Raw genomic sequence first — 22,259 nt, 5'->3', positions numbered from 1 at the left:
ACGCTGAAGATGAAGGGCGTTGCATTCAGCTCTCTGTGGGGATCCATCCACAAGTTGCCCCTATTTGCACACTGACCCCCCAACATGGGCCCATGAATATCCCCAGAGCCTGTAGATGATATTGTAGAAAGAGCAGAGTCTTCAGGGTACCAAGGACTGCGTTCAAATCTCAGCCCCAACATGTACAAATTATTTAAACCAGCGGAACCTTGGTTTTTCTATTGGCAAGGGCTCCCATCTCAGGGGTACTGTGAGAGTGTTGTTCAGGGGCGCAAGAACACTCACAGAACCCCTGATTGGCTGAAACAGAAAGGTCTGACCACTGCTGTGTTAGCTACCATCAAGTCAGGCCCTGCAGAGTGGGCTGGCATGCTGGCAGCTGCTGGGTTGTCCCCTGGACAGGTCATGGAGCAACCACTACCTTGGTGAGAGTTCATTGGCTGCATTTCAGAAGGAGATCACCAGGCCTTTCTTCCTGCTCTGCTTTAGTGTGGCAGCTCTGCTGAAGCCTCGTTAGCATCCTGGCAGCGCAAAAGCCTCCGTCGACAGAAGGGTGGTGCTGGTGCATGAGGTACACTGACTGGGAAGCAAACCCAGAGGGGCTGCGAAAAAGAGGAAGGCCCTCGGTGAGGTGGACTGACACAGTGGCCGCAGCAATAGGCTTAGACAAAAGAACAATTGTGAGGGAGGTGCGGGACCAGGCAGTGTCTGGTCTCTTGGACTCGAAGCTTCCTTTCCTTCTGGGAGTCCAGCATTTTGGAAGGAGCCAGGCAGGTGCCTATGTTGCCAGCTCCTGTAAAAACACAGCCCCTGTGAACAACCTGGCCACAGCTCGCTACCGGCAGAATGAAGTGCATCTTGTGCGTCCCTGGTGGCACTGTGGAATAAGCTGTTGGGCTGTTAACCACAAGGTGGACCGTTCAAACCCACCAGCCGATCTTTAGGAGGAATATAAGGCCATCTGCGTCTGTAAAGATTTACGGGGTCACTGTGAGTTGGAGTGGACTGAATGGCAGTGGGTTGGGTTGGGTTTGGGTGTATGTTTGATGGCATGGTGGGTTAGACATGGGCTGCTGTGGCTGTTGCACAATCTGTTGCCAATTTGAGACTATTAAAAGTGAAGGGGTGGAGTTTAGCCTGGAGGGGTGGAGTCTAGCCTGTCAGTCAGGTCGCAGCTTGATGACCTCATTTGGAGGAGCTAAGGAGATAAATAGCTCACTGGAGGTGGGACACACACTCACTCCCTATGAGACATTCCTGCCGACAAGCCACATGGAGCTACTTAAGAACCCTTGAGCCTGTGGAGACCCCTTGCCAGTGCTGAGATGTTTCTACCGCCACTAGATCCACAAAACCTTTCACCCACTGGCCTGTGAGCTTCCTGCATTCAGCGTCATTGCATGTGTTATGTGAGTCTGAAGAGGACTTTATAGACTGGTATCAGCCATAGGGGCTAATATCGGACTGATGGACTTGATCTGGACTGGGCTGGGGTGTTTTCTCAGTACTCCACTGCTCTTTTATGCAAAGCTCTTGCTTACACACACGTGAGTGTCTTGGGTTTGTTTCTCTGGTCTACCCGGACTAACACAGTTGCTAACCAGAAGGTTGGGGTTCAAACCTCTGAGTTGCTCCATGGGGAAAAGATGAGACTGGCTACTCGTGTAGATTTGCAGACTCAGAAACCCTGACACAGAGTCACTATGTATAAAACAAGGCCCCCGGGCTCCTAGATTCTTGTCTTAATCTGCTCGTGCTGCAAACACATGACGCAAGTGGATGCACAAGAATATTCCAAAGCCAAACTGCCATCGAGTAAAGTCTGATGCCTCATAGGACAGGGTAGAACTGCCCTGGTGGGTTTCTTACACTGTCAGTCTTCTGATTTAACAGTTTTATTGACAGATAATTCATAGATCATACAAATCGATAGTTTAAATACATTAAAGAATTGTGCAGTCGTTACCACAATCCATGTTAGAACATTTTCTTCTTTCCTGCACTCACTATAGCTCCCTATTTCCCCATCCTCTCCTGCCGGGACCCTACGAAACTATTGAGCTAGTTAGTGTCTCTATAGATTTACCCATCCTGGATCTCATATAAAGAAAAATATACAAAAACAAAAACCCCATAGGAAACCCTCTGTTGAAAAGATAACAGAAAATACTGAAAACTAAAACAAGTATATAATTGGATCAACAAGTAGAGCAAATGATAAGGTGTCAAATTTTAACCTAAGGACCTCTGCATTTGTCACTTTCCAGCACACTCTGACTGCACGGCCATTCACATCCCTTGTCGGTGGTCAGCGGGGAGTCCCCAGAGGCTTATTCCACATGGGGACCCCGCAAATGGATATTGGATTTTAGCTAAATTTGAGAGTAGAAAACCTCATCTTTCTCCCACAGTGGCTGGTGGCTTTGAACAGTGGACCTTGCAGTTAGCAGCCCAACACATAACCACTATGCCAGGAGGGCCTCTTGGGTGGCCTAGCCCCCAAACATCAAACTCACTGCCATCAACCAATTCTGACTCATGGAGGTCCTAAGGGGATGGAAACAAACGTCATAGTTCAAGGGGCTGGAAGTCTGCATTCAAGCCCTAGGGAAGCCTGTTTCTGTCCATTCGGGGGAAAATCCTTGTCTTGTACAGCTTCTCTCCCTCGGTTCCTTGGCGATACCCACGTGGCACCAGGCTTTCCCCGTTTGTGTTTCTTTGATTCTAATTCTGATTGGCTCTTTTTATATCTCGTAAGCTAATGACTTAGGACACACCCTACGCTGACTGGGGGCTCCTTAATGTAGCAAAGAAAACCCGCTTCCTAAATGGGGTGACATCTACAGCGTAGCGGTTAGAGTTCCAGCACGTGTTCTGCGGGGCACGGCTCCATCTGTAACAGCACCTGCGTGTTAGGCAGGGTTCTCTAGAGAAACACTTATGGTTATGTATATATATAGGTTTACACAGTGAGTAGGAATATAACAGCTATTAGTCCACACAGAGGTACAGAGGGCTCGGCTCAACTCACTTTTATGCAACAGTTAACGTACTGGAAGCCCTTCAGCTCACATGGCTGCTGGGTGCAAGGTGAAGGAAGCAGACAGCAGTTTTCCTTCAAGCAAGGCAGGCAAAGTCTGCCCGGAGGCAGCAGGCAGCAGGGTGGGTCAGCCAACAGTCAGTACCTCAGGAGTTTAGGGAAGCAGGCCTGGTTGGGATATCAAAGTCAAGCATGGTGACCAGCAGCCCCAAGCTCAAGCAATGTGCGCACCAGCAGCGTAGTGAAGTAAGTCTTGAAGGAGCATCAAGCTCCAGAGACTGGGTCTATGGGTTGGCTTAACCCACAGGCAGAGTAGCACACCAGCAGAGAGTACTCCCTACCCATGATCAGCAAAAGAGCCTTTCACCTCTGATTTCTTCCCACCAGCAGTGTCCACCCAACACCTGTCCCCAAAGCGCTCTCCCTCTGCTCTCCTATTCAGGCAGGGCTTTCTCAGGTTGTCTGAATGAAGTGCCCTCTGCCCCACCCTCTATGCCAAGCTCTCCAAGGCCTTCCCCACTCAACTCCACAAAGACACTTTACCTAGAAAAACCTTATGGAAATGAGACATTCTGAGTCAAAGATGCAGGTCCCTGGGGACTGGAGCAGGCCAGGGCGACACTCACAGCCTGGAACACCCAGACACCCAGACTCCAGGCCTGGAGAAGGCCCCCCTTCTGTGTGTGGGCAGCTCTGCCAGCACTGATTAGAAGCAAACCTAAGCAAACAGTGACTCACAGCTCCACATTTAAATAACGCAGAAGCGTCTTACAGTAGACAGTAGCTGCAGACAACCCGCGAGTCTCCCTTTAGGAATCTGGGAAAGCCACACTGTGACACTTCAGTTTTGTGTCAACTTGGCTGGGCTAAGGTTCTCAGTCCTTTGGCAGTATTTCCCCATGATGTGGCTCAACACAATGTAATCAATTCCACACTGGGATCTAGAACCAACTCTCTGTTGCTGTTAGAGGCCATCGAGCGGGTTCCAGTCCATAGCGACCCCATGCACAACCCAACGAAACACTGCCGGGTCCTGCACCAGCCTCTCGGCCGTCCCTGTGCCCGAGCCCGTGGTGGCAGCCGTGTGTCCGTCCAGCTCATCGAGGACCTTCTTTTTCGCCGCCCTCCACTCTCCCGAGCACGCTGTCCTCCTCCAGGGACTGGTCTTTCCTGACAACATGCGCAAAGCACATCCATTCTTCTCCGGTCTTTCTCATTCGATGTCCAACATTCCCATGCACGTGATGCGATGGAGAATACCATGGCTTGGGTCAGGCGCCCCTCAGTCCTCAGAGCACGGTTTGCGGCTTCTTGGCGGGGCCAGAGTTTTCACTTCCTGCATTCAGATCCCCAAGCACTGCTCAGTAGCCCCATGTCCTCGGGCAGGAAGCTCCATCCCTCCCCCTCCCTCCATTCCCTTCTTTGTAAAGTGGGTTATTATCACACATGCAAGAGGGGCCGCTGACTCAGAGACGGTGATTCATGGTAGCCGCTTTATTTTTAAACGTATCTGTCCTATGAGCTCTTCCTAACAAGCCTGTATCGTTTCTGTAACTGATGAGACAAACCCCTGCCATCCTGGATCACAGCTTCTCTATCCAACTGACCCCCAGGCTTTCCAGAGCTGTGGGCTTTATGGAAGCAGACTGCACTGTCCTTCTCCCACGGACTAGCTGGTGGGATTGAAACGCTGACCTTTGTGGTTAGAAGCCAAGCGCTTTTAACCCCTGTGCCACCAGCAGCAAAAGAAGAGGGAAGAAGCACCCCGGGGAGGGGGGATGAGCAAGAGAGGCAGGGACTCTAAGCTTCAAGGATAATAACCAGCCTTGTCGCCAGCGTAAATTCGCTAGCGATGCCTTGTCTTCGAGTTAATTGCCGGTTATTTCTTCAGTGATGCGATGCAGTGGGCTCTTCCTGGAGTGTCTGCCTTCTGCCACGGCCCTGAAGCCTGGGTGCCTCCTTCTCAAGCCAAGGGGACAGGCTGCTCTCATCATCAGCTCCCAAAGATCTTGAGGATGGGTCTCAGGCCACACCGAGCAGCCTGACTCTGTGCAAATGCTTACTGAACAACATCTGAGCTTCCAGAACATTCGGCAATGGTGTGGGATTCAGAGAAAGGGCCAGACTCCCATCTGCACTCCCTGTAGGTCCACTCACGTGTTTCCTTAGACCAGCTTCTCCCACTTGTGGCTGCTTAGGACAGCCCTTCCCTGATGGCACAGGGGGTTCTCTAATGGGCTGCTAACCACAAGGTCAGCAGTTTGAACCCACCTGTGGTGCAGTGGAAGAAAAGTGAGACTTTCTGCTCCCATACGATTTACAGCCCAGGAAAACCAAAAGAAATAGTTCGACCTTGTCCTATAGGGGTGTTATATGTCAACTCCATAACAGTGGGTGTCAGAAAGGGAAGGTGATTTAACTCCTCAGTCACTATTTCCTTACCTGCCCTAAGGGAGGAGGAGAAAGTGACAGAATCCACATTTCTACTGGGGGAATGTGCACTCTCCCTCACTGTCCCAGGGTCAGTCCATCTCAGCACGACCCCTGAGCTTCAACAGTAACACCACCAGGGGGGGAGAAGGGGGATGGTTGTCTTTCTGCCCAGAAAAGAAAAAAAACCACTTGAAAATAAGGTGAAAAAATGGGCAGAGGTGGGGTGGGGTGGGTGGAAGCATAGTGAAGAAATCAGATGCGCTTGGGTATCAGAAAGAATAGCATCTGGGGCCCTACAGGCTTGTCGTAAAACAAGCAGCCATCTAAGTGAGGTGTCAGCTAAGTCCACGTGGAAGAAGTGCACCAACCCGTGTGATCCAAGGATTGTAAATGATAAGATCTAAGACCAGCGGAGGGAGCTGTATTCGAGCTTAAAATTTGAACACTCGATTTACAGACAGCTATGAGTGACCGTGGACGCTCCAAATCCATTTGCAGAGTCCCCGTGTGAATTAAACCTGCAGTGAACCCCCTCTGACCACAGTCCCCGGTGTGAATAGTTTGGCTATCAGGCAGAGAGCATTGTGAATCGAGTGTGGCAGATGTAGGTAAGTTAAAATATAACACCCCTCTGACTCATTTTAAATTTATTCCGACTTTCATTGTTTTCTGCTGTCTTTTAGATTGAGGTATTTCTGTATTTTATTTTGTTATTGACTTTGTTTTCCTTTCGATGTTTTTCTTTGTATGAAATCCAGGTTGATAAATCTGTAGAGACAGTAACTGGATCAGCAGTTGCTTAGGGTTAAGGCAAGGGAGGTTGAGGAAAGCAGGGAGCTAATGAAACAAGAATGAAGAAAATGTTCTAAAATGGATTGTGACGATGATTGTATGACTCTTTAATATATTCAAACTATTGAATTGTATAACATGCGAATAACATGCCAATAAAACCTAAAATTTAAAAAATTTAAGGGGAAAATGCTTTTCAACTCAGAAATCACAGGAAAGGGGAAGAACGCATATAAAAGACAAACCAGGACATTGGACCTCCACTCAAGTACTTACTCAAGGCAAGAACACGTTGTTCTGTTAAATTGGCATTCTGTGATGCTCACCTTCCCGACACAACTCCTGAAGACAAAACCGGTGAATAAGCAAATGTGGTGAAGAAAGCTGATGGTGCCCGGCTATCAAAAGATATAGCATCTGGGGTCTTAAAGGCTTGAAGGTAAACAAGCAGCCATCTAGCTCAGAAGCAACAAAGTCCACATGGAAGAAGCACACCAGCCTATGCGATCACGAGGTGTTGAAGGGATCAGGCATCATCAGAGCACAAAATCATATCATAGTGAATTAGGGGGGTAGGGCAGAGTGGAGACCCAAAGCCCATTTGTAGGCCACTGGACATCCCCTTACAGAAGGGTCTCAGGGAGGAGATGAGTCAGTCAGGGTGCAATGTAGCAATGATGAAAAATACAACTTTTCTCTAGTTCCTAAATGCTTCCTTCCTCTCTCACTATCATGATTCCAATTCTACCTTACAAGTCTGGCTAGACCAGAGGATGTACACTGGTACAGATAGGAACTGGAGACACAGGGAATCCAGGGCGATGATCCCTTCAGGACCAGTGGTGAGAGTGGTGATACTGGGAGGGTTGGTTGGAAAGGGAGAACCGATTACAAGGATCTACATGTGACCTCCTCCCTTGAGGACGGACAAGAGAAAAGTGGGCGAAGGGAGATGTCGGACAGGGAAAGATATGACAAAATAATAATTTATAAATCATCAAGGGTTTATGATGGAGGGCGAGTGGGGAGGGAGGGGAAAAATGAGGAGCTGATGCCAGGGGCTTAAGTGGAGAGCAAATGTTTTGAGAATGATGAGAGCAATGAATGTACAAATGTGCTTTACGCAATTGATGTATGTATTGTGGCAGTTACTGGTTGTTGTAAGGAACCCCGGGTTTGACACTGAGCTACTGATCAAAGTCAGCCGTTCTAGCTCACCAGCCACTAGGCGGGAGGATGATGAGGCTGTCTGCTCCCATAAAGATCGACAGTCTCAGAAACCCTACGGAGCAAGTCAACCCTGTCCTGTAAGGTTATACTTTGGATGTTACCAGGAGGGATCAGATGCTGGGAAAGGGCATCATGCTTGGTAAAGCAGAGGAGGAGGGAAAGCACGGAAGGCCCTCACCAGGATGGATCAACACCATGGCTGCAGCACTGGGCTCAGAGGCAGCAATGGTGAGGATGGTGTAGGACCGACTGGGCAGTGTTTCTCTCTGTTGGACAAGGGTCAACCAACTCAACAACACCTGACAGCAATAAGTGGCTTTTCTACTTGCAGGGGGGTGGGTTGTTTTGGTTGTAGATTGAACTATGTCCCCCCCAAAAGATATGGCGAGTCCCTAATGCTAATGAAGACTCCTGGTGGCACAGTGGTTAAGCACACAGCTGAGAAGCTCAAATCCTCCTGGCACTTGGTGAGAGGAAGATGTAGCAGCCTGGCTGCATAAAGATGCCAACTCTGTAAGCCTCGCGAGGTGGCTCTACCCTGTCCCATGTGGCATTATGAGTTGAAATCCACTTGACAGCAGTGGGCTTGTTTGTTGTTTTTCCTCCCTGGGAATTTTTTTATAACATATGGCTTTATTTATTTTTTAAATTGTCTTATTAGGGACTCCTACCACTCTTACCACCACCCATACTTCCTGTGAATTTGACCTGATTTTGAGACTGGAGTTTTTGCGGATGTCAGCAACATAAACTGAGGTCATATTGGATTAAGGCTATGCATAATATGTTACGGTTCACACTGTCTAAGCCACAGGGGTCCTCAAACTTTTTAACAGGGGGCCAGTTCACTGTCCCTCAGACCCAGTGGAGGGCCAGACTATAGTTTTTTTAAAAAAAAACTATGAACAAATTCCTATGCACACTGCACATATCTTATTTTGAAGTTAAAACATGGGGCAAAAACACCCGGCGGGCCAGATAAATGTCCTCGGCAGACCGCATGTGGCCCGCGGACTGTAGTTTGAGGACCCCTGGTCTAAGGCCTTGGCATAGTCAATAAAACACAAGTAAACATCTTTCTGGTGTTTTCTGCGTTCAGTCGAGATGGATCTGGTGTCAGCCACGACGATCCCTTTTCCAAGTCCTCTTCTGAAGCCAGCTTGGATCTCTGGGAGCTCCTTGTTGATGTACTGCTGCAGCCATTGTTGAATTTTCCTCAGCAAAATGTAACTTGCTGAATGATTATAAAATTATTGCTTGATAATGTCCACCTTCGTTTGGGTCACCTCTCTTTGGAACGGACATAACTATGCATCTCTTCCAGTCACCGATGGCCAGGCTAACAATCTTTATGTGTTCTGTTTCATTTTTGGTGAGTTCCAATTTTCCTAGATTCACACTTTGTATATGCCACCGTCTGGTTATTCCTGGATGTTTGCAGCGGTTTCTCTTCATTTTGAGTCATGTCCTACCATCAAATGAAGTTAGATCCAAGTCAGTAAGGTTGACTCTACTTTGAGGGTCAGCTCCTCCCCTGCCACATTTCAGAGTCTTCTCCTTGGAAGAAGGGCTCATCTTTTGACTCTGGACCCAACAGTGTTCTCCAAAGCCATAAGGTTTCACCAGCCAATTTTTTTCAGAAGTGGGTCATAGGTCCTTCTTGCCAGTCTTCCATATATATGATATCATTATATATAATATGTAGATAGCTCTATGATACCTATCTAGACATGTCAAGAGAGCGACAAGAGAATTGACAATTACATGCCAATTCATGTAATGGTAGCAGATGGTAAGTTCCATTTGTGGGTCCAGTGACAAGTTAGAGGCTTCTCTTGACTCAAGTGGTGCAGAGGCAGATGAGCTAAAACATGGCCTGTCAAGGCAACAGGCTGCTGGCTCACAGGGCTACAAGAGCTAAATCCTGCAGGTCAGGTGACAGGCTGCTGGCTCACAGGGCCACAGGAGCTGGTGGATCTAAATTCTGCACGTCAGGTGACAGGATGTTGGCTCTCATCCAACAACTGAGGTCAGACTGTGATGAGTCAGGCATAGGTGAGAGAAAGAACAAGCTTTTCCAGAACACCCATATCCACTGAATGCAGGACACAGCCCCAAAGAAACCTTCCTCCCAATGGATTGGCTAGTTGCTTCCGATGACAGAATGGAGGATGCTGATAGTGTCTCCCAAACCACTGAGAACCACAGCCCAGGGAAGTTGACACTTAGCATTGGTCAGCACAGGCTGGGATTCCCAGGTGGCCAGCCTGGCTCCAGCTCAATGCAGCTGCCATCCCTGGAAGGCTCTCATGGGGGGTCTTGCTCAGCCTCCTTGCAGACAGGCCAGTTTGGGTCTGTACTCATTCTGGCAAGCTGGCCCTGGCACCTCTCCAGTCTCCTCCTCCACCCCAGGAAATCACCATGACCAAGTGCCCTTAGCTCCTTCAGCAAAGCTCCTCTGATCTCCCCAAGGAAAGTCTGTCTTCATCCATAGATCTGTACTTGCTTCTCCACACCACAGGTCGTTCTGTCTAATTCTGTGGGGCGTCTGCCACTGCTGCTGCTCTAAGGACCCCTCAAAGACATGTATCCCAGTCTCCTTTCGGCCCTCAGGCCCCAGCAACAGGATGTAAATGAGGCGGACACACTGTGAGAGCAGCCGGATGGAAGATGCTTTGCCAGATGCCACCGGAGGCGCCAGCTCACGCGACCTTCGGACGAACGGAACGGAACGCTGCCTGGTCCTGCCCCATCTTCATGGTGGTTGGCATGTTCAAGTCCCTTGTTATGGTTGTGTGCCCACCCACCTTATCTAGGGTCTCCCTCGCTCTCACTGACCCTCTCTGGACCACAGGGGGTATCCTTCCTAGGGATCTGTCCTTCCTAATCATGCATCCAAAGTAAGTGAGCTCAAATCTCACCATCGTCCCTTCTAGGGAGCAAACTGGTTGTGTTTCATCTAAGATTGATGTGCGGACTCTTCTGGAAGCTCCCAGCCGAGGCAACATCGCCATGGTGCCGAGGCTCAGGAAACACAGGAGAGGAGGAGCCAGGCTATAGGAAGGCAGGAAGCAGCTGCCCAGCCGTCCATCCTTTCAGCGTGCAGATGTTCAGACACCGACCTGATGACGTCAGGCCGTCTCCAAGCAAAGGACTGGGCTTTCCCAACAGGACGGTCCCATCCCTGCCCTCCGGGGGAGGAGATGACAACAGACAGGCCCCGCCGTCCCCTTGTTCACACGAGAAGCAAACGGAGCAGGGAAAAGTGATCCAGGGAGCGAAGGACCTGCCAGGAGGCCCAGCAGGAGGCCCAGGCAGAGTGCAAAGGAATCACTGGGCCCTGTGTGCCAGGTCGCTCAGGGGCTCGGGCTCAGGTTCCCAACTGTAAACTGAGGACGACTGAGGCGGATCATCTCTGTGGTTCCTTCCAACAGGGAAGCTTTTGTTCTACAAGCCGCCTCTGGAGCTCAGCCAGAAAGGGTGGGAGGAGACCGCAGGGCCAGCCCTCAAGGCATTTAAGCCAGGCGCTGTGTCATCCTGCCAGCTGGCATCTCTACCTTGAGCTTCAGGTGCCTCGCCTGTGACATGGGATGGTCTTTAGCCATGGTTGAGTCGTGGTATCTGTGAGGGTTAGATACCGGGCTGCTAACCGCAAGGTCCCCCCACTGGTCTGTCAGCTTGTCCCACTGCGGTGGCATGTGTGTTGCTGAAAGCTATGTCATAGCAAGAAAGACTGCATCCTCTCACTACATGTGCTCCATCTGGATGCTGAGCAACTCATCGGAGAAGCTGGATGAGGGGGAGAAGAGTACAGCATCCGGGTTGGAGGAAGGCTTCCTAACCACGTATGCAGATGACACAGCCTGGCTTGTGAATGAGAGGAAGACCGGAAGCCGTGGCTGACGAAGATCGGGGATTGCAGCCTTCGAGATGGATGACAACCCAGTGAAAGGAAGACCACAATCCTCACAACCGGACCAATAGGTCACATCGTGATAAGTGGAGAAAAGGTTGAGGTTGCGTGAATCCACAATCGATGTCCATGGAAGCAGCAGTCAGGAGGTCAAAACACACAGCGCACTCGATCAATCTGCTGCATGAGAGCTCTCGAAAATGCCGAAAAGCAAGAGTGTTCCTTAGTCCTCTGAGGCCTATGGTGCGCCTGACCCCAGTCATGACCTTGCCAATCACCTCTCATGTGTGTAGAGGTTGGATGCTGAATGAATACGGAAGATCGACGAAGAATCGATGCCTTTGAGTGGTGGTGCTGGAGAAGACTGTGGGAAGTACCAAGGACAGAGCAATGTGTCTTGGAAGAAGTATGGCCAGGGTGCTCCCTAGAGGCAAGGATGGCGAGACTGGGCCTCACCTAGCTTGGACGTGTTGTCAGGAGAGACCAGTCCCTGGAGAAGGACATCGTGCTTGGTAAAGCGGAGGGGCAGCGAGAAAGTGGAAGGCCCTCTCTGAGACGGATTCGAACAGCGATTGGAATGATGGGCTCAAGCACAGGGGCGTGTGTGAGGATGGCGCCGGACAGGACAGAGCTTCATTCTGTTGTGCACAGGGTCGCTGTGGGCCAGAACTCACTCGATGGCACCTCACAACCAGAGAACCCTCTGGGGCAGTTCTACTCTAACCCACGGAGCCCCCACGAGTCAGAATTGGGGTGCCAGCCATGGTGAGTAGGGTGTGTGTGTGTGTGTGTGTGTGTGTGTGTGTGTGTGTGTTCCCATGGTGATACTAAGAGTCAACACGCTTAAGCTACAAACTAAAGAGCTAGAGGTTGGAGTCCGCCCAGAAGCACCTCAGAAGAAAGGTCTGGCGATCTAAGTCTGAAAGGTCCCTGCCATTGAAAATCCCACGAGGCACAATTCTACCCTGATATGGAGGGGTCACTGTGAGTCACAGTCACACACACACACACACACACACACACACACACACACACACACACACACACACTTCTGCGCAGCAAGCCGCTGGGTGGCTCCCTGCTGCCCACAGGACGAACCCCCTGCTCCCTTCCCTGGCATGTCACCTTCACACGCCCCGAGGACACCCACACTTCAGCCCCTGGGAACTGCCCACAACGTACAGTGTACATGGGCCAGCCCCTGCTGCAGGACGAGGCAGCCTGAGCCCCAGGATCCCAGCAGCCAGTCAGTGGTCAGCATGGCTGCAGCGCCCTCTGGCGCCTGGCGTGGGCACTCACCGGCGTGGGAGCATTCACCACGGACAAGTTGTAGCCGTACAGGAAGGAGGAGCCGAAGGCGCCCACCAGCGAGGCCACGATGAGCGAGCAGGACCAGTTCTGGAGGAGAGAAGACACGTGTCAGCCCTGGCACTGGCTTGGGGCATGGCCCGGGGCAGCAGAAGGTGGAGGGACGTGGTGGCCAGTGGAGCCTGCTGGCCAGGCTCTCGTCCATGTGGTGGGCAAACTGGTGGTCTAGGAGACCCTCCACCAGGGCCCCTCTGGATGATGCGGTGAGTAAGGCACGTTCTCGCCCAAGGGTGCTTTCCTGCCAATCTGTAGCGGCCCCACACCAGACCACTGCCCTTCCCACTCTGTAGGGCCGAGGAGAACAGCCCCTGATGTAAGGCTATGGGGGGCAGATGCAAACCCACGACCTGCGCACTAGCAGGTGAGAGCTTAACCTCTGGGTCACCAGGGCTCTCCACTGCCAGTAAACACAGTCTAGCCAGTGCTTACCGGGCTGCTCTTCTGGCTGCTAACTGCAAGGTCAGTGGTGCTAGCCCTGGGAGAGAGATGAGGTTGCCACTCCTGGGGAGATGTACAACCTGGGAAACCCCATGAGACAGCACTGCCGTCTGCAAGGTCACTCAGTAGGAATCCACTCTCCTGGGCAGTGGGCTTGGCTCTAGCAAAGCCCCACCCCCAGCCCCCCTGCTGTAGCCAAAGTGGCTGCCACCTTGCCTTCCTCACGGACCTTCCTAGATGATGAAACTTTCTGCTCTGTCTTCAGTGCCGGAAGGCACAGGGTGGTGCAGACAGCTGTTGCTAACCGAAAGGCTGGAGGTTCCAGTCTCCCCAGAGCCATCCCCTTGCTAACCCTCAGCCCCTGGAAGCCTGTGGAGCGCAGTTCTACCCTGACCTACAGGAGTCACCGGGATCGGGATTGGCCTGGCAGCAGCCGGGTTACAGCTCCTGGCAGGAGCTCTGTAGGTGACGGTGCACTGAATACTGTCTTACCTGAACCCGGCCAAGGTGAAGCCGGACTAGGTTTCCGGCAGGCCCAGCCCCTGCCCCTTCCCAGTCCACTTGCACTTATTAAATTCTGGCCGAGCATTGCTCTTGGCCAGTGGTTCTCAACCTGTGGGTCGTGACCCCTTTGGGAGTCGAACAACCTTTTCACAAGGGTTGCCTAAGACCATCAGAAAACACGTTCCAATGGTCTTAGGAACCGAGACACCGCTCTCCTATCCGTCTCCAGGCGGGTCTGCCCACATGCAGATATGCCCACATTCGAGTACCCGGCCTGAAGACTGTTACCATGCTGCACGACAAAATTTCATTTACGGTATTTGTTGTTAGAAACAAATATTTTCCAATATATAATTAATTACATATTGTTTTGTGATTAATCGCTATGCTTTATGTTTAATTTGTAACAATGAAAATACATCCTGCCTATCAGATATTTACATCACAGTAACAAAATTAGTTATGAAGTACCAACGAAAATAATTTTACAGTTGGGGGTCCCCACAACATGAGGAACTGTATTAAAGGGCCGCGGCATTAGGAAGCTAGAGAACCACTGCTCTTGGCGCTGACAGACCAGGACGGCTTTCCCTAGTTGATCAGTGGGAGGCGCATAGCTGCTCCCTGGTGCCTCCGGGCTCAGATTGCTGGGGTCCAGGTGCTCTGTCTGCTTCACCCACTGGTGGTTACCTGCCACACACTCAGCGCACAAACATATGCAATATGTATGCATGCACATGCATGGAGTGCATGCACATACACATACACATAATGCACGAACCACTGTGTTCACACACAATCTTGTGTGTACACATGTGCATACACAAGCATGCATGTGCACGTACACACATGTGCGTGTGTGCAAACATACACATGTTCCCTTAGCTTGTGCATGCATACCTGTGCTCACCCACAGGCACACCCAAGCATGTGTGCACACATGAACATTCATATGCACGCACAGTGCACACACATGTGCCCATTCACATGGACACCCAGACATGCACACAAACATCCACAGCATATACATGGTTAAGTATGCAGACTCATACATAAACATGTGCAGATTCCTTCACGCATACATGAACACGTGCGCACATGCACATGCTTACACAGAATGCAGGCACACCTGCACACACACAGCATGCATGTAACCCATGCACACATGCACGGGTACAGGCTGAGATGTTCAGTGCCCTCCTCTGAGCACTGCAGAATGAGGAGCCACAGGCTGAGGTGCAGGGCATGGCTTGTACCTGCCTCCCTGCCATCCTGCCCCACCGCCCCACCGAGCGATGGGCACAGCCGCCACATGGCACTGATGCTTGTGTCTCTCTGGCAGAGGTTGGACAGCTCGCATCCTCGGCTGACCGGAGGATGTGGCTCACTCCCTGTGGCTAGTGGGAGGTGCTTTCTCTCCTGTCATTTAACATAAGCCTCTGTGTGTTTGTGTGTGAGTATGTGTGTGGGGGGAGGGTATGTGTGTGTGTGTGCTCGAGTGTGTGCATGTGAGTGTACACGAGTGTGTGCAGGTGAATATGTGTGTATGTGTGCATGGATGTGTGGGGGGTATGTATGTGTGTGTGCTCGAGTGTGTGCATGTGAGTGTACACGGGTGTGTGCAGGTGAATATATGTGTATGTGAATGTGTGTGTGCATGCGTGTGTGTGCATGGCTGTGTGTGTGTATGTGTGTGTGTGTGTGTGTGTGTGTGTCTTCGAGGGGCCATGCTTTGACAAAGTTCTGGGCACCCAGCAGTGAACAGAACAGGTGAGGTCTCCGCTCAGGAAACTGAATCTGTCACATGATCCCAGAAGGGAAAGCAGAGCCCATTGTTAACTCCCTGGCCTTCCCACCTCCTCCGCCTCCCTGGCCCTGCGCCAGGACAGGGCAGCTCCCGTCAGCCTCTTCCCGTCACTGGAACGTTCTGGACCTCAGCCTGCCCACCTGTAAAATGGGACCGTAACTCCAGAGCTCGCTGCATCGGGCTGTGGAGGAGTCTTCGAGCCCTGCGCAGCAGGGGGCTTCCTCTGCGTTCTGTGTCGGCTTCCTTATGGCCTAGCCAGGAGAACGGCCGGCCCCAAGCCCTTGCCTGAACACACCCACCCGAAATCCTCCTTCATACGTGTTGTTGTTAGGAGTCATCAATCGGTTCTGACCCACAGAGACCCTGTGCACACAGTAGGGCACACTGACAGTCCTGCGCCATCCTCACTATGGTTCCTGTGTCTGAGCCCAGGGTGGCAGCCACTGTGTCCGTCCATCTCCTCGAGGGCCTGCCTCTGCTTCGCTACCCCTCTAGCAAATATGCTGTCCTCCTCCGGGGACCAGTCTCTCCTGACAACATGCCCAAAGTACGTAATACAGAGTCTTGCCATCCTCGCCTCTAAGGCGCACTCTGGCCGGACTTCTCCCAAGACTCTTACTCATTGCAAATGGTCCCTTCTCTGCAAGCCTCCTTGGGAGCCCAGCTCCCGGCCTGTGTGTTTCTCTTCGCTGCGCCTTCCTCTGACTCCCAGGTCCTTGTAGCGGCAGTGACACCAGGCTCAGACTCAGCCACGACGGTGGCGATGGCTCAGGCCCCGGCAGTGCTGCGTTCTGTGTGCACAAGGCCGCCGGGAGTCAGAACAGGCCCGAGGACAGGTGACAACAACAACTTCAATTGTTCTGCAAAAGAAAGGGGTTGATGCAGGTAAGTCCTCCAGAATCCCTGGCACCCAGTGGAACCAGGTGCTGGTCACCCACTGGCAGGGTCCAGGAGAAGGCGCCCTGGCATGGGGACTGGCTTCTCCTCTCTGTTGAGCACGCACACGCCTGGCAAACCTAGAGCTCAGTCCTAGCCAGAAGGTAGAGCGTGGTCAGTGGGGAGGGTCAGCAGACCATGGGGTGGGCCTTTCCAGGTGGAACAAGAAGATTCTTCTCCCGTGCTGCGGATGGGGGCTGTGAACTGAATCCCGTTCCCCGACAAAGGACAGAATCCCCATGTACACAACACTCCTGCTCTGTCACCCTTTTCCTTTAAGCTTGTATCCTTGGCTCTCAGCTCAGAGGTCATACCACAGAGTCCCCCAAGCTGTGCTGGACATTATTTTTTCTGAGCCCTTATTGCTTTGGAGCTCACACATTTGCCCACACCCCACACTTGGAGCTCTTGTGAGAGACGGTGCTGGCCAGAGGGGGAAGAGTGGGGTGGGGCCACCTCCTCCGGCCTCTGGCTCTCCTGGGAGCCCTGTGTGGCCTGCCCCCACCCACGGGCAGGCAACATCTAGCTGACAGTGGTGCTGGCTGCCTGTGCCCACACCCTGGAAGAAAGACACCCCGAGGATGTGGCGGCAGGGGCCCCCAAGATAGCGCTCCAGCTACACAGGCTCCGAGAGCCAGAATGAGGTGCCCACGTCCTTGTGGGGAGGTGGCCCCCAGAGTCCACAGCCTTTCATCTGGGATGGCTGCCAACTGGCAGAAGCCACCCACCCCCACCCCCACCACGTGACTGGCCCCCAAGCCTCCTGCCATAAAGAGACTGGCTGCCTGTCTCTCTTACCTGGCTTCTCCTCCCCGCTGGCTTACTGCTCCCCAGGGGTTCCCACTGGGTGGACTCCCTCCCTGGGAGCTGGGAGCTGCTGGGCCTGGGTGTGAGAACAGGGAGGCTCAGCTCCGGGGAATCCATGCTTCTGTCTCCACAAGCCCGGCCCTGCTGGCAGCCTGCGCGCTGCCAGGGCATTTGGACACACGAGGAGACAGAGTCCATGGGTAAGAGGGCGGGACCCGCCTGGCCGGGAAATGAGGCAACTTCATCAAGACTGCAGGCGCGCTGGAGCGGCTCCCAAACCAGGCCAGCCACCCACTCCTGGAGAGCCTGCAGCCCCTGCTCTGGGGACTCAGGTCTCTGAGCCCCAGCAACAAAAAGCCAGAGACTTGCAGGCAGGCCCAGGTCTCCAGCCCTGACTCCACCTCACCTCCTCCACAATTGCTCAGCCGAGGCCTTTGATCTTTGCCCTGGTTGGTTTTTTAGAACAAGGATAAACCATGAAACCCCAGGGAGCGGGCCTGTCTGCCCTGCACTCTACAAGAAGAAACATTAGTCCACTGCTCTCTGCAGGGCATTCCTGGAGAGCTCCCCACTCATGCCCTCTGCAGGGCATTCTTGGTGAGCTACTCATGGTGTGGGGGCGTGTCGGAGGAGAACTGGGCTCCACCGGGTTTGCGACAGCGGAGTTTTTTCAGGAGATGGCCAGAACTTTCTGCCAAGGAGCCTTCAGCACCTGAGCAGTTGAGCACCTGGGCCATTTTGTGTGCAGTCCCTGACCTGGCGAGGGGGTGGGGGGCGTGGGGAGGCAGGGAGAGGGCACTCCTGAGCAACCCCTGCTGTGTGCCTGGCAGGAGAGCAGTGATGAGACCAGACCCCTGGGCACAAACCAGAATCAGTCCAATAGCCGGCCCCCTGCTTCCAGTCACAGGTCTCCGGTGCCAGAGAGGTGGCTGGGCCATGCGCTCTCCCAGGGCGCGTGCAGAGGCTGGGCCAGTGGCCAGCACCTGACTGCAGACAGCGAGGGCAGGGACTACATGTGCCCATCAATTGCCTTCCAGGTTGTCTTCAACTCCTGGAGACTTTCAATCTCAAACTCACTACCCCTGAGTCGATTCTGACCCATAGTGACCCTCTAGGACAGGGGGAACTGGCCCTGCGGGTTTCCGAGACTACAGCTCTCTATGAGAGTAGAATGTCTCCTCTTTCTCCCAAGGAGAGTCCGTGGCTTCGAACCTCTGATCTTGTGGTTAGCAGCCCAGCACACAACAAGAATGCCACCTGGGAGCTCCACAGGGGCTTCCACAACGGATAATTCAGCAGTAGATCTCCAGATTTTTCTGCCAGCGTGCCTCTGGCTGGACCCACACCTCCCACCCTCGGTTAGGCAAGTGTTAGCTGCTTACACCACCCAGAATTCCCTGTGGGTCCCCAGAGTTTGAATATTCCCAGGGCCTCTTCCAGCCCTTCATGAAAAGAGCTCACGAGCTACTCCTGCAACTGACATCTGGAAGATGCTAGAAAGTCTCAGTGGACACAAGGTCATGGTTCCCTAGCAGGGGAAAGATGGGGAGGGGCTGCTTTCTTTTAGGTCCATATTATTCTCAAATGGGGACACGCCCAAAGCCCAGACAGTGGAACCTTGACGTAACCTGCTACAGGCACCAAGGTGGCTGATACAGGGGCCTTCATCTTTGCACCTCACTCCACACCGGGGTGGGGGGACCGGCGGAGTTCAGCCTGTCCTTTTCACAGTTGCCGGCCGATTTGGTCGGTAGACTTGGGTAGGTAGCAATATGGACATAGTTCTTCTGGGTCATGGTGGTGACCACACGCATCACCTGAGACGAGGCACCAAGGCCAAAGCATGAGCTTTGCTTGAGAGTGGCCATCCAGGCAGGGCGGTTGGTCTCTGTCCGTCTGGAGCAACAGAGGAAGAAGGGAGTCGGGAACAGCAGGAGGATGTGGAACGTGTGGCCCATCGACACCACGACCGATTGCCTCCTGGGGCTGCCTCTCCTTGCCGGGAGGCTCAGGAAGCCCTCTGGACGCAGAGCCGGGGGGATGGCAGTCAATGTGCACTAACAACACAGCCAAGCCCGGAAGCTGGTGGAACAGCTCTGCCTTAAAGCCGGCATCCACCACCTCAAAAGGTGTCTGAAGCCCCCTCCTCAGAGCTCATGAGGTCCTGTGAGTCACACACCCGGGCAACATGCTGCTGCTCCAAGAGCTTGTTTCCGAGAACCTTCCCAAGCACAAGCATCCCTGTATCATCACGTAGTGGCCTCCAGAGTCCACTGGTCTCCCTCCCTCCTTCCCTCCCTTTCTTCTCTGTCACGTTTCCCTCTCTCTTCCTCTCGCTCCTTCTCTCTGTCTCTCCCCCCCTCTCTCAGACATCATTTCAAGTACCCCACAAAATGTTTCCCATCCCAGAAAGTCCCCACTGCCCCATAGGGTCGTCACCCAGACCCTGGACTTTCAGACCCACATCACAAAAGACCCCCCCCCCAAACCCATCGGTGCACCCACGCTTGATTCAGCATATCCTACATCTCACCAGCTGGCAGCCCCTCCCTCAGAGTCTCTGTGATGGGGGGTGGGGTTGAGCAGGATGTGGAGAAGAAGGGCATCCATGTGGTGGGGTCCATACCTAGATCTGGCCACCCACGGTTCATGAGAATATTTCTGCTGGCAGATGGGGGCTAGGAGGGAAGAGAGCCTCCATTGGTACGAGTCCAGAAGAAATAGTTGGTACCTGGCTACCATTAGTGATATTCTATAGAATCTTTGATTAAAGAAGGAAAAATCGTAGACTTGAATTTCAAATTCCCATGGAGTACAGACTTTCTGAACCCAAAGAGGCCGGATGAGCCCCTGAAACTAATGTGCCAAGGTCGTCTTCACTGAGAACAGGAGAACTGGTTGTTGCCTGGCTACCATCACTGAACATTCTATACGAGCCTCTTGGATTCAAAGCAAAGAGACGGAGAACAGAATTCTGAATTCTCATGGACACCAGGCTTTCAGAAGCCTTAGAGGCTGGATGAAGCCCGGAGACTATTGCCCCCAAATCATCTTTAAACCATAAACCAAATGTATGCCCCAGAGTTGTCTTAACACCAAACAGTAGGTATAAGAGAGCAGCCTCCAGGGAAGGACACCATGCTTGGTAAAATGAGGGGCAGTGGAAAAGAGGAAGGTCCTTAACGAGATGGTCGGACACGGTGGTTGCAACATTGGGCTCAGACATAAGAACCATTGCGAGCAGGGCGTGGGACTGGGCAGTGTCTCATTGTTCTGTGCACGGGCTGCCGCTCATAGCACCCAACAACAATGCGCACGCAGAGTCAAACCACGCCATAGGGTTCTCGAGGCCGTGACCTCTCAGGAACTGCTCATCAGAACTATCTTCCAAGACACCTGTGGGTGAGTTTGAACTACTAACCTTTTAGCTCATAGCCAAGTGCTTGACTATGTCAATGACTGAGCCACGGGGGCAAGAGAATAGGTTTCAGCACATTCATAAGGGTGATGACATGACTACTGTGGTAGTTACCTAACCTGCTGTCAATTTGAGACTTGTGAGTGACGGTGTGGAATTTAGCCAGTCAATCAGGTAGCCCCTTGATGACCTCATGTGGAGGCTTTAAGGAGATAAATAGCTCACTGGAGATGGGACACATGCTCACTCCCTGGGAGACATTGCAGCTGACAAGGCACATGGAGCCACACTAGTGCCCTGAGCTGGAGAAGTCACGTGGAGACCCCTGCCAGTGCTGAGATGCTTACAACTCCACTGGATCCACAAGACTTCCCACCCACTGGCCTGTGATCTTCCTCCATTCGGCGTCATTGCCTGTGTTTTGTGAGTCTGAAGAGGACTTTATAGATTGGTATCAGACACATGGGCTAATATCGGATGTATGGACTGATCTGGACTGGGCTGGGGTGTTGCCTCAATCTTCAATTGTTCCTGTATATAAAGCCTTTCTTATATGCATATGAGTCTCCCTGGATTTGTTTTTCTAGTCAACCCAGACGAACACATGCTGGTAACTTGGGAGTGGGGTACTAGAGAAACAGATCATGAAGATGGAGAGTAGATGTTTGTTTGACCTCTCCCTCAAGGTAGTTTTCTTCTTTGGCTAGCCGGAGATCAGATATGTCCACGAGTCTCCCTGGACTTGTTTCCCTAGTCTACCCGGACTAACATAACACCTTCAACAACTCTCCCCTCAAGAAATGACCTTCAAGCCCGAGAACCAATCCACGCCCAGAACGTCTCCAACAGATCAGTTCATCAGTGACATCTAGCCACTGAGATTCGCGTAGCAGAAGCTTCCCGATTCATTTGTTCCTCCCCGTCTCAGTTTCCTGTGGCCACGGTCATTCTCTCTGCCCAATACCACCTTAGTCCTTGCTGGAGGAGGCCTGCCCCAGGGCCACCTGAACACTCACTCCTACGAGGGGAAGAGATGAGGAAATAAGTGACTGACCGATTTCTTGTTTGCCGGGTCACTTTCGTTGTCATCAGCTGGGTCCTTCTCGCTGAACTCCATGGTTTAGTTTTCAGATTTGAGACGAATTTGCCTTTTCCCCCTGAGGAATAGAAAAAGGAAGATGCCATCAGACACTTTCTGTCCGCTGTCGGTAACTGAGTGGCCTTTCAAAGACTTGTTGCAAGGGAGCTCGCTGGGACATCAGGTCAGGGGACAAGAGACCTCACATTAAGCCCCCAGAACCCTCGAGACCTAGTTATATTGAGGCCCTTTACAGCCTAACTTTTTCCATCTGTGAAATGGGAACACTGAACTCCATCTTGAATAACCCAGGCTCTTTGGTGGAATTCCCTCCCCACTCTCACCCCGCACACATACCCATGACTATGGCCCTGAGTCACCCTTTAAGTCTGGAAGTGAACTCATCTCCAAGACTTTCCAGCCAAGCAATGAGTCTACAGGGGAACAGTAAGCCGAGAGAGGCACTCACACCTGAGGACCAGCAAACATTTGAGA

The 22,259-nt window shown here is 52.3% G+C and overlaps 1 protein-coding gene across 1 annotated transcript in view; it reads right to left on the bottom strand.

Moving 5' to 3' along the window:
* Window positions 1–21,803, bottom strand: part of SLC2A9 (solute carrier family 2 member 9) — a 126,591-nt gene extending 104,788 nt beyond the window's left edge. Inside the window, exons 1-2 of the mRNA XM_075545028.1 lie at window positions 21,741–21,803; window positions 12,708–12,806 (exon numbers count right to left, since the gene is read on the bottom strand). Coding sequence (XP_075401143.1) covers window positions 12,708–12,806; window positions 21,741–21,803 — 162 coding nt within the window. The remainder of the gene's footprint in view (window positions 1–12,707; window positions 12,807–21,740) is intronic.
* Between the last annotated feature and the right edge of the window lie 456 nt (window positions 21,804–22,259).

This window comes from Tenrec ecaudatus, chromosome 3 (genome assembly GCF_050624435.1).
Source record: "Tenrec ecaudatus isolate mTenEca1 chromosome 3, mTenEca1.hap1, whole genome shotgun sequence".
In the NCBI taxonomy this organism is placed as follows: domain Eukaryota; kingdom Metazoa; phylum Chordata; class Mammalia; order Afrosoricida; family Tenrecidae; genus Tenrec; species Tenrec ecaudatus.
Note: the sequence above shows the minus strand (reverse complement) of the source record. Positions and strands in the feature narration are given on the sequence as shown.